This window comes from Dryobates pubescens, chromosome 18 (genome assembly GCF_014839835.1).
Source record: "Dryobates pubescens isolate bDryPub1 chromosome 18, bDryPub1.pri, whole genome shotgun sequence".
Lineage (NCBI taxonomy): Eukaryota > Metazoa > Chordata > Aves > Piciformes > Picidae > Dryobates > Dryobates pubescens.
In genome coordinates this window covers 6,054,610-6,067,125 of record NC_071629.1, presented here as the reverse complement: position 1 = coordinate 6,067,125, position 12,516 = coordinate 6,054,610, and the positions used below count along the sequence as shown (strand labels likewise).

At 54.6% G+C, this 12,516-nt stretch overlaps 1 protein-coding gene across 1 annotated transcript; it reads right to left on the bottom strand.

Annotated features, from left to right (window-relative positions):
• Positions 1-1,160: 1,160 nt before the first annotated feature.
• FATE1 (fetal and adult testis expressed 1) lies at positions 1,161-12,369 on the bottom strand. The gene is made up of 7 exons (XM_009907310.2): positions 12,020-12,369; positions 9,007-9,303; positions 7,667-7,833; positions 6,803-6,891; positions 5,674-5,835; positions 3,577-3,655; positions 1,161-3,023 (listed from the first exon to the last, which is right to left on the bottom strand). The coding sequence occupies exons 2-7, from the start codon at positions 9,200-9,202 to the stop codon at positions 2,892-2,894; spliced, it is 825 nt and encodes a 274-aa protein (XP_009905612.2). The 5' UTR covers positions 9,203-9,303; positions 12,020-12,369; the 3' UTR covers positions 1,161-2,891.
• Between the last annotated feature and the right edge of the window lie 147 nt (positions 12,370-12,516).

Sequence of the window (12,516 nt, the reverse complement as noted above, 5' to 3'; positions counted from 1 at the left end):
TCTGCCACAGAGGGCTTGCACTCGATGATCCCTGGAGGTCCCTTCCAACCCCTTTGTGATTCTATGAGCCCAAATGTGCTGCTCTGGCATTCCAGTGAAGAGAGCTTCAGAGTCTAAAGATGATTGTGAAATGCACCCCTTCCTGTCCCCCTATTTTGTTCACAGAGCCATTCTAATAACCAGTTGGCAATAACAAAATAATGCATCCCCAAAGCAGTGAGGAAGAGGTTCACTTTTGCGCCCTTCCTCCAGCAGCCAGCCACTTGCAGTGGCCGAGTCTGGATCAGCCCCTGTTGCACCATGTGCAGGGCTGATCTGAAAGCACCAGCACTGGGAGTCCCCTCCCTGTCAAAGGTTTACATTTTGCCTCCTCCAGGCCTTACATCCCACTTGCTCTGAGCTCACTGAAACCTTGGAGAGCAGGGAGCCCAAAGGATGAAACAGAATTTTCTCAGCCTTGGCCAGGGCTGCTTGGTGGCATTGGGAAGAGCACCCAGCAGCGCTGGATGCATCACCCTGCTCTTGTCTAACATCACAGACCCTGGCACTGGGGACAGCTCACAGACCAGGAGCACTGGCAGTGGCACATGTCCCTCTTCCACCTCTCCTTTTGCTCCCTGCCTGCAGCTGCCTTCAAAAGCAACAGGAGAACTCCAGGAGCTGCTCCCTTGCCACTCTCCCAGCACCATGTCCCACAAGTGAACTTAGGAGACACCCAGCCCTGCCACATGTGCTTTCCTGGCACAAAGGGGAGCCAGGAGGAGAATGAAGGAAAGAGAAAGGAAATAACCCCACCAGGGACAGCATTATCAGAAACTCTCTTCCTCCAGACCCCCCCAGCCAGAGCAGCTGGCAGGACTAGGTCAGAGTCCTGTTGCCAAGGGAATAAACCTTACCTCTTCTCATCCATTGACATCCAAGGTTGGTAGAAGAAACACACCCAGGACACAGAGATTTTATTAAAGCATGTCTTTCAGGAGTCAGTGTTTGCAGGTTTACAGGCTTTCCCAACAAGTAATTTATGTGAAAGTCACATGGCAAACCCTACAACCTGCCAACAGTTAGCCCAGGGTTTGATCACCTCTCCTTCAGACATCTTCACACTTGGAAGGTGATGTGCCCCCACCAGAGTCAGCCCTTCTCACCCTACAATACAGTTCAAACAAACAAACAACAAGCCCCAAGCTCCCTCCAAAACACATTCACAGCCCTCAGAGAAGAGAAACCAGCCAAGCAATTCCCCTGCCTTCCTGGCATGAATCACACAGTGGAAGCTCCCTTATACAGACCCCCTTCTGGAAGGTCCCCTGGTGACCCTGACCAACATCCCTCAGCCACATGCCACAGGAACCATCCCTGCACCAGTGCTCCCCTCCTTGACATACTCCCTGCCACAGCACACCAAGCCCACCACACGAGCTTGGCTCTCCCCTGCAACAAATCTGAGTGTTTTCCTCAGCTCAGCTCTCAGGCACAGGCTCAGACCAGCAGTTACCTGTGGGACAGTTATTTATCAGTCAGTGTCCAGCTGCCAGCTTGGCAGTCACAGATGCTTGATGGCAGTTGCAGGAAGAAAACACCCAAGCATCCACATCTGTAAACAAGCTATGGGGACATCTGGATGGCCTGCAGATCCAGCTACAATTACTTACAGGTAGAAGAGGAGAGGTCCTATTAAACCATGTCAAACCTGCCCCCAGAGCCTTGCAAGCACAGCTCCAACAGATGTGCTGGATGAACCATCAAAAGCCTCTCACAGTCACACCAGATCCAAGTGTTACTGATGTCCACAGAAGGAAAGAAACAGCACAGGTGCTGAATTGGGCTTCTTCTGAGCTAAAGAGCAGAAGGGTCAAGAATTCCTCTCGTGGCTGAAGTAACAGCTTGGCAGCAGAGCTGGGAGCAACCTGCCCTCTGGTGTTTGCCCATCTGATAGTTACCCACTGCTGCCCAAAGGGGCAATTCTCTGCAGCCTGCCTGCTGCTATCACTGTTGGGACAAGGCCTCACCATCCAAAAAGTCATCATGGGAATGTTTTCCATAAAAATCTCCCTGGGAAAGAGCCAAGCTCCTGGATGAGCCCAGAGACCTCAGCAACACTCTTACAGCCACTTTGGATCTGAACATTTGCAGAACTGCCCCCAGCGGGACAGGAGCCGAGATGGTGGCACAGCAGCAGCAGCTGCAGGGATGGGAGCCCCTCTTTCCTCCAGCTGCACCCCTCCTAGAGCAGGAGCTATGGCATAGAAGAACTGGCAGTAGTACCTCCATGAAAGGGCAGTGCACAAGAAATAAAAGAAAGCCTACTAGCAGCTTAAAAATGTTCAACCACTCTACAGAAGCTTTTGAGATGGAAGATGAGGAACTGTCCACAGCAGCTGGCTGAGGACATTTATGGGATCAGACTTGAGCTATCCAAGCTGGGATATGCTCAGGGGACTGGGCCCACCACAGCTTAAGACTGTAACAGGGCATCATGTCCACAAACACAAATCACCTTGGTTCTTTATCTCCTCTGGCAGACAGCCCAAGGGCCAGAGGGTCTCCCACTGCAGAGCATTTGCAGCCACAGCCCAGTGCTGGGACTATTCCTGTTGGGCCATACTCCTTGGAATCAGCCTCTCCCACACTCATCTCCAGCTGCTGTGGCACAAGGTCCAGCTTCATCGCTTCCCCTCACCCACCTCTGATGCTAGAGCATGGCAAAGGGATGGCACCTTCATTGTAAACTGAGTCTAAAGGGCACAGATCCTCGAGGGCCTAGGGCACAAAGGGCACGCCAAGGGAAGAACAAACACTGCTTTACTGTTTGCAAGTATGCAAGCAAGGACCTTCTGCCTGCCTTCACCCACCCTGCCAGGGCTGGGCAGAGGAGGTTGAGGCAGGGGCAATCATCTCCTCAGCCAGAGCCAGGTGTTGATGAGGCAGGCAGAGATCATCACGGAGTAGAGGAGGGCTTCCTTCTGGCGCCAGGCGCTGCACTGCTCCTCCAGCACGCGGAGCCTCCTTGAGATCCTCGTCAGCTGCAAGGGAAGCAGTGGAGCTGCTGTCAGCCCTACAACAAAGTGCAGGACACTGGCTACAGCCCAGAGGCATGGAACAGCAAGGGATGGAGGGATGGGAGCTGCCATCCCTTTTAGGTCCTCCTTTTCCAGAGCAGTGGCTTGCTGCAGGATAGTTTGGAGCAGTATCTCAGCAGATACTTCGGGGAAAGGTCCTTCTCATGTGAGGAGCATCTGAGCCCTTCACTGCCAGCAGATGGAGGAGTCTGGCTGTCTCTTGGAGCCCTACAGCCCCTGAAGGTAGGAGCTTCATGGGTCACAGAATCACAGAAAGTTAGGGGTTGGAAGGGACCTCGAATGGTCATCTAGTCCAACCCCCCTGCCAGAGCAGGATCACCTAGAGTAGGTGACACAGGAAGGTGTCAGGTAACACACAGCTAAATCCTCCACTGCTTCTCCAGTACCAGCATCACCTGGGACTGCTTTGGCAATGCCCACCCCATCAGGACTGAGCAAAAGACACCTGGAGCTTCCTCACCCACCCTCCTATGGCAGACCTTCACCCCCATCTCACCTGTTTTCTCATTGCTGCCATCTCACCCACCCCGACCTCCTCTGAGATGCTCTCCGGAGCTGAGCTGGCCTCCTGGGAGCTGCTAAAGAAAAGCAGAGATGCAGGCAGACAAGCACTACTCAAGAGGTGCAACTAACTGCCTTACCACACATGTGGCACTGCCACAGGGAGCTGAGCCATGCAGGTAGCTCAGGGTGTGCTGTCTGGATGCAGCATCAGGAGAGAGGAAACAGCACCTGCACGGCATCTAGTCATTATTCCAAACCCCACAGCATGCATATTTATACCCCTCTACCATGCACCCCATAATGATCACCAAAAAAACCCCACCAACACCACAGTGCATGCCATGCCAGACAACAGGTAAGATATGTGCTGGTGTTTCTGTGGAGGTCTGACAGAGAGAAAACGCATTTCCTGAGCATCCATTCTCAGTGGAGAATGAGAGTTGGATAAACCAACTTCAGAGGCACTCAGGTAGATCTGTAACACAGGGCCAGTGCCAAAACAGAGGGAAGATCTTGTTTACATCAGCAGGTAAGGATCCTGCTGGTAGGAAGCAGCCAGGAAAAGGGCCTGGGTTTGCTGAGACAAAGATTTGCTCCTCTCCAGCACCCCCACATGCCACAGCTCACTTTCTCCTCCACTCCAACAAAAATGTCTTGGCTTTTTTTGTCATTTTTTTTTTTGCTCTTCCAGCAAATTTTACCTGCAACTTGAAACAGAAACCAGCAACCCACACAAGCACCACTTTCTTCCACCTCTGGAAACAAAGAGACCACCACTGAGGCAACACAGACCACGGATCTCCCCCTTATTTTGTGGCCACAAAATAAGGCAGATCCACAGTGAGGGAAAGCAAAATAGCCACACTCAGTTTGTTGTCCCTGTCACCACAGGCTGGCCCTACATCAGCTCTTCCACCCTCTAAACTCCCCTGTGCACACCAGCAACTCACACAGGCACTCAGCTGGTACCATACAGGCTAATGATCATCTCTTTCAGAGACCTTGGGGAGGAGAGAGTATTTATCTGTGTTTGCAGCATGATGTTGATCTCACTGAAGGCAAGCACGAGGAGATTCAGTCACCCTCTGTCTGAAAATGTGTCTGTGAGGTAACACTTCCCCAGCCAGCCCTGGTGATAATGGCCAGACTTTGCTGAAGATTGAAAAGAAAGAGGAGGAAAAAAAAGGGAAGCAGCATTTGAAGACAGTCAGGCTACTGTCTGTGGTTAAAAACAGGGACATCACTTTGCACCCTCTGCAGGTAGAAGGCAGCTCCACTGCCTGCACCTCTACACCAGCTGGGTAGGGAAGGCAGGTTGTGCCACCAATGATGGATGCTCACTCTCCTCCCTTTCTTCCTTTGCTCAAGGAGAATTGGAAGTATTTAGACTTTCCTTTGGCTGCTCAGGAGCCTTAGAGGAGTGGGGACACCTTCATGATGTCTTTGAACACCTTACATTTACTGCACCTGCACGGGGTATGGTGGAGACAGCTGCTCCAGCACATCCAAAGAGACTGAGATCATTACACGCTGGCTCCAGCACAGGCATACTGCACCCTGGCTAGGGGCATCAGCCATGGAATGAGTAGCTCAGTGCAGCCAGTTCCTGGAAAAGGTTAATTAAGAGTGACCAAGATACAGTCAAGGGTGGTGGGAGTCTGCAGGAGAGGCTGTCTTGGGGGCAGGACCTGGCTCAGGCCGTCTGTTCTGGCTGTTTGCTCTCTGTAAGCTACCAAGACATGCAACAAAAATAGCCCTTGCTTAGTAGTGAAGAGCAGCTGAAAGCCCAGCAGTGTCACAGGCGGTGTCCCTTCACTTGGCTTGCCCAGGGGACCAGCGTTAGGCTAAGCAGGAGACACAAGCTGGGCTGGGTTAGCAGCGTGCACCCAGGCTGGCTGCACCAGGCACTCCTGGGCCAGGCAGACAGGACAGGTGAGAAGGAGAATCTGGAGCAGCCATGCAGGAACATCCTGCTCCTGCACGAAGCAGCCTGAGGCTTACAGAGCTCATGCCTGGCTCACGCCTTAGAGAGGCAAAGGCAAGTCCCTGCAGAATGACAGGGAGGTGGCTCCAGACGAGCTAAAATCACCTGGACAGCACTGGGTCTTGCAGAGAGCCCTGGAAACGCTGGAAGAGCACCTGGCCCAGAAGGTACATGGTCTGGAAGATGTTCTGCATGGAGTAGATCCTGCCTGTCTCCGTCAGGAGGGGCAGTGGGGCACTGCGTGCAGGCTGGGAGCACACGTCCGGCCTGGGGTGCACACAGAACCACTCCTGTTATTCCCTGGCCTGGCACAGCATGGGCACAGCTTGGCCTTTGGCAGTGCCTTTCATCTCTTCAGCAGCTCCAAGCATCTCTGGGCAATGCCTTCAGCACCCATGGCCCTACTGCACCAAGTGGGAGAACCTCCTCTAGCAGCCTAAAGGCTCCAAGGCAGCCACCTGACTCCTTCAGAGTCAGCCATGGCTGTGTGATAATCAAACCTTCACCAGCTGCTCTCACAGAGGTCACAGAAAACAGCTCTCCTGCCACCCAGGACAACCCTGGACTTCTAGGGGGAAAGTGGCTCTGTTCTGGGATTTCTCCACTGGAAAGTCTCTGGCCCAAGGCCATGAGCCAAGGATCACTATCACCACGCTACTGCTCACAAGCTATGTTCACAGAGCTGAAAAGCAAGTATGCTCTTAGCCCACCCTGTCTGCAAGGCACCACAAGTTTCAACAACCCTTGTAGAAACCTGGTTAAGCCCTGGAGCCTCATTTGCCAGTGGTCACCTGCCTGCAGACCCCAGCACTCTGCCATGGTGGTGCTGGAGCAGGAGAGTACACTGCAAAGCACTGAGAGGAAGACGGCAGAGCCAGAGTGACTGGCACAAGCCAGAGAGGGCAGAAAGATCCTCCTGGCCTGATGGCCAAACAAGGACCACCAGAGCTCCCAGCCTGCTGTGAAAAGGGGTATGCTCTCCAACCTGCATCTCAGCAGAGAGCCATCACCCTGGGGGCCAGTGCAGCTGCCTTCCATGCTGCCTGGCACAAAGCTCTGTGACGTCGGAAGACACATTCGTCTCATGCAAGAGTAGGGCTCCCCAGGTATTGCCTTGCCCCAGTCCGGATACCACCCCCACCTCAGGACACTGACACTAAAAGAGCATTAAAGCAGCAGATGACAGGAGATGCTGATCCCCACCCACCCCAGATGGCTCTGGGTTCATGCTCACCACTCCTGCTGCTGTCCTGGGCTGGGCAAGGCCAGCTGGGCACAGTCGCTCGGAGTCCTCTCCCGCCGTGACCTGCTGCTGTGATGGCCCTGTTGGCATCAAACACAACCACATCAGCACAGGGGCCCTGCACAGGGCAAGCCCAGCCCAGTGCCCTGTATGGTCTGCAGTGCCAGGAGCTCATCAGCACAGGGAAAGCACTCAGTGGTGACAGCATTATGTGAGCTCCAAACCCTGTGAGCTGATGCTGGAGCAGGTGGGGAGACACACTTGGAGCAGAGCAAGGGCCACCAGCAAGGAGCCTGCTGATCTGATCTCTATTCAAGACTTAAAATCCTGAAGCTAACATCCAGGAATGGGTCTTGAATCTCAGGAAGATGAAAGCACTTGAGGAGGCAGATAAGCAGCTCCAGCAGCCAAACCAAGCCTTTGCCTGCCCATGTCAGGGGCCTCTCTTTGAATCAGTGTCAGACAAGTTTAAAACATGCTCTCAGCATTGACACCTGAACCCTTTCTGCTGCAATGATGAAACAGCTCTGTCTTGTACTTCATCTAGGAAAAACAGCACTTGAAAAGGGACTTCAAAAGTAGGAGAAGGAAGCTGGGGGGGGACTGGAACTTACCCAAGCCTATCTGCTTCTCACAAAAGGCAGCAGGGAATCTGGCTACACTGATGTCCCAGCACACCAGTCTGTACTGATTATGGGACAGAAAGAGATCCTACCACTCCAACACCCTCACTCCTAGGACCTCCTATGAGGAGAGTTAGCACTCTGGCTTGGGCTGCTGTCTCTGGAGAAACCCAGCAGTGGGACTGCTCCCCTCTCCCAGCACAGGCAACCCCAGCCCCTCTCAATACCTTACCCATCGTTTGCGCTTCTGGGAGCTCGATCTGCTGGCTACGTGCAGAAAAGGGAGCTCCCCACGGGGGGTGGGCTCAGCAGAGGAGTCTGGGGACCTGTGCACCACCACAGAAGGGACCTTCCTTTGCTGGTTCAGCAGGATGGGCCTCAAACTGGCATCTGATATTTCTACAGGGAGGAGAAAGGAAAGAATTAAACCAAACAACCTTAAAGAGAGGAGAGAAGAGAGATCCACCTATGTAGGAGAGCCTGCCCTGTGTTGGTACCAGATGGACATCAAAGCCCACATCTTAAAGGTGTGAGTAGCAGGAGAACCCAGAGAGACATGGGGTGGAAAGCAACTGGACATACTCCTGAGGAAAGTGAGGTTCTGGAATGGTTCTCAAAGAGACAGAGCCATATGTCTCTGCATCCCACAGCAGGGAGTTGTCCAGCTTTCAGCTGAGATAGATGGTTTGGGGCTCTTTTTCCCCTTCTTAGAAGCTAGAACAGTCTGTGCTTTGGATTCAGGGTGGGATTTGGGATAAGACTGCCAGTAATATATTGATGGTTTCGGTTGCTGCTAAGGAATCAAGGACTTTTCCACCTCCCATGTCCTGCTATTGTGCACATGCACCAGAAGCTGGGAGGGGGCATGGAGAGCAACAGACCCAAAACAGCCAAAGAAATACTCCATAACACACAACCTCATGCTCAGTACAGAGATGAGGGTTAGCTGGGAACTGAGCTGGCTCTCTCTTCCAGGGTCTCTCTCTTCCAGGATTGCAGTTTCAGGATTCTATCCTCCAGGGTCACTAGCCAGGAATGGGTTGAGCCCCAGTCAGGGGGTGGTGAGCAATTGCATTGCACATTACTCCTTGGTATGTTCTATTATTGTTATCATTGTTATTTTCATTTTATTTCAATTATTAGATTGATTTTATCTCTATCTACAAAAATCTTCTTACCTCTACCCCTCCCATTCTCTCTCCCACTCCCTGGGGCAAGGGGAGGGTCAGTAAGTGTCTGTGTGGTGTTTGGCTGCCAGTCAAGTTCAAAGCATGACAGCAGCCTATCAAAGGCCCAGAGAGAACTGCAAGAGATGTTGAGGGAGACGCCCTCAGATTTTGCTCCTCACCTTCTGGAACCAAGGCCCATTCTGCTTTATGTTAGTTACCTTTGCCCACCCCTCCCCAAATATCCCACCCTGCCTTCCAGAAGAAAGCTGACTACAGCATCTGGCCCTGTCCTCTGCTCTTGCAAAACAAGCCTCTGGATGTTTTACAAAGGGCTTGTACTCCCTGGGATGTTTCAGAGCCCCACCGACCTTCAGCCACCCCAAAAGACAACCCAAGACATTACCTGCGAGGGAAATCCTATCAGGGATGTGCATGCGAAAGGAAGCAGGGATGTCCTCTGCCACTGGCTCCCGGTCCACAGGGCTGGAGCTGTCCGCTACCTTCAGCCTGTTGGGAACCTGCATTCTTTGATTGATGGCTTCTGTGAAGAGCAAGTCACAGCGGGCTCGGCTCCAGTCCAGCCCCCAAAACGGCCACATCCCTGTTGATTTCCTCAGGCTGCTTGAGCAGCCAGGAGCTTCACACAGAAGAAGAGAAAGCTGAGCAAAAGCGGCAGCAAGCAGCTCCTCCAGGCTGGCACCTGCACAGGGACAACACAGGTGCTGTAAGACAGCTAAAATGCAGGCAGAAACACACACAACAGACATTGTCAGAGATGCCCTGGAGAATGGGACATGGCACTTGGTGCCATGGTCTGGTTGTGAGGTCTACCGAGACAGGTTGGACTTGATGATCCTTGGGGTCTCTTCCAACCTCAGTTATACTGTGATACTGTAATGGTGGGGAGGGGGGTGTCCCCCACAAAGACAGGGCAGGGGCAAGGGTGCAGGGCCACTGCAAGTGAGAACCTAGTTGTGAGAGATGTGCCATGTGCATGTACAGCCCCCTGAACTCTCATTGCTGCCACCCTTTGAGCTCAACGTGGCCAAGAAGGTCCCCTTCTGCTTCCAGGTCAAAACCTCCAACATAACAGGGGCCATGTGCCCCAGCACAGCCCAAACAGCTGGAGGCAGAAGAGGCTTTCCTCTTCAAGGCTCAAGGGGAGGAAATGGGATGAGGAGAGCAAGCTGGAGCATGCCGGAGCCCTGCCTTCTTTGATCACATCCAGCGACTCTATTTAGCAGACAGGTCTCTGACACAGTGTTTCGGCTGCTCTCACCTGCCCTGTCATCCCCTGGCTATCCTGCAGGGGAAAGGAGCAGAGGGAAAACCCTGAGGAAGAGCCAGAAGGGGTGTGTGGCCCTCGAGCCACTAATCACATCCCTGGCATCATCCAGGCCCTGTGACTCCAGGTACAGGAGGGTGGCAGAACAGGCTCTGTGTCTGCAACCACCAGCACTTCCAGTGGCCACCTGCCTCACGCTGCTCTCTTCCTCCTCTGCCATTAAAAACCTTTAAATAAGGAGACTGAAAGTTGCCCAGTATCAGCTGCAGTGATTTCCTTCTTCCAGCTGCACAGAGACAAAATCTTTGTCCCTGCAACTGGTTCTGTCCCAGAGGCACTGCTGGAGACAGGGGGTGTGGGGGCACAGCAGCCTCAACCTACCCCACACCTTCTCCACCAACCTGCCCAGACTCAACACTGGCATAGGTGGCACCACCCCCACGGGTGTTACAACACACATTCTACTTTTCCCCAAAGAAGAAAGTGGAATTTTGAAGGAACACCCCACTTAGGAGCAGGGTAGTCAGTCCTGGGACGGTCCCATAGGTCCTGAGACAGTCCCAAAGTGATGTCAGCCTCCTCACAGGAAACACCTGCACCCCACACCCAGCCCCACAGTCCACAACCACACTTCTGGTGCTGGAGAGGAGTGAACACCCTGTGTGGCTTTCTCAGCCTGCTCCTCAGCACCCCAGCACACATCAATGGCAACACATCTGGAGAGGGCAGATGGTTCATTTTCTAACCACCTATGAAGCTGCTGCAGCTCCCAAAGAGCAGAGGGGTGGGAATGAAGAGCAGGCTCGGACAAACGAAGCCATTAAGAAGAGAGAAAAAAAACCAATGTAAGCATTAGCTGTCAGAACACATAAGCACAGAAGAGTTAAGTGGCTGGATTTCCTCCTTCAACTTTCTTTAGGGCTTTCTCCAGCTCATGCCAAGAAACCCCCCTTGCCGGCAGAAGCCTGCACCCCAGCCTCAGCTCTGACACTCCTTGCTTTTGCAGCAAGAGGCAATTTCTGTCTCACTAAGCCTGTGAGTAGGTTGAAATCCTGCAAGCCGGGAAAGCCCTCCCTGGGGAGGGAAACTCCAACATCCCTCTCTCGGTCCCTCCAGCTCAGGAAGCTCTGTACAAAGCAGGGGCAGGATCAGCCTGGCCCAGCACCCTCCTTCACCTCTCAGGATGGGGTGCCGGAGGGAGCAGCCCACTGCTACAGGAGCTGCCCCCGCTCCCAGCGCTGCCCCTCGGCTCCAGGCTGCCCCTTGAAATGGCAGAGGGGATAACGAGGAGGGGAATGGGAGGAATCCGATCCTGCCGCCTGACACAGCGAAGCCGCAGAGCCGGGGTGACCCCTCTGCCCCACCTCGCCCCCAGGCTGAGGGGTGCGCTGGGGAGCAAACAGCTCCAAGGATCCCAGGCACAGCGCCCGGCTCTGATCACCGCGGGGGAAGGGGAGGGGAGGGGTGGGGAGGGCTGAGAAACTCAACCTACGGCACACGCGTGAGCGGAACCGGCCACTCGCGGGGTGGGAGGCAGGAGGGGAGCGGGGCTGTGGACGGCTCCAAGGCACGGAGGGCTCCCATGCCCGAGCAAAGGAGGAGCCCGCCCCTCGCCTCCCCAGGATTCTGCCCCGGCCGGGACAACCCAGCACCCCCCAGTGCCGGCCGCGCTTCCCGGCCGGGGCCAGGACCGCCCGCACCGCCCCGTCCTGTGCCCGGCTCCGGCACCCAGCGGCTAGCGAAGGGGGCACTGAGGGGGCACTTACTGATCGGGGGTTTTCGCAGCTGAAGACAAGTGCGGGGCCCGTAAACAGCCGCGCCCGCTGCCAGCCGGGGCGGGCCCAGCAGTGTCCCGGGGGCGGTGACCCTCTCGCCGGCCCCCCCGCCGCGCTTAAAGCCACAGCCGAGGGCAGCGTGGCCGCCCAGCGAGCAGGGGACACCCCCTGCCCGGCCCGACCCCGGCAGGAGAGCCTCTTCCAGCGCCTGTCGCGGAGGGGGAAGCTTACCGGAGCGACAGGATCGCTTTTGCCGGGGGCAAAACGAGGAACAGGAGCAAACCCGGGAGCATCGCCGCCCCGCCCCGGCAATCCCCACGCACACGCAGCCCACAGAGTTTTGCGGCCAAACCAACCCACGCATCAAGGTGAGGGCTCAGCCTGTCTCCTCTGCTGCCCGTGGAAGTCCCAGCCACAGCTCGTCCCCACGCCGCCGTGGGAGCCCGGCGAGGAGCAAGGACGGCAGCTGTCCAAGCGCCGGGCGGTGCCAGAGCTCATCTCCTGACTCAGTGGAGTGCGCAGTGATAAAATGATCCGTTTGGGATGAATGACGGTTTGAAACACTTCTGAATGGGGACAGAGTCCAAGACCTGACCGTAAAATCTGGTTTTGAAAGGGTTTAAAAATAAATCCCACGCCGCCCTAGTCTTGCTATTTAAAGGGGATTAACTAAGAGGTTTAGGAGCACACAGAGGTACAGCAAGGCAACTTGTGCACCTAAATCCCCTCAAAGACCTTAGGACATCCCTTCACACTTCACAGCCAGGGCTTGCAGGACACTCTGTCTCTCACCAAGAGTTGCACCACACAGCCAGGGAAGTCAAAGGCACCTGTTGGATGTGTGGGACTCATT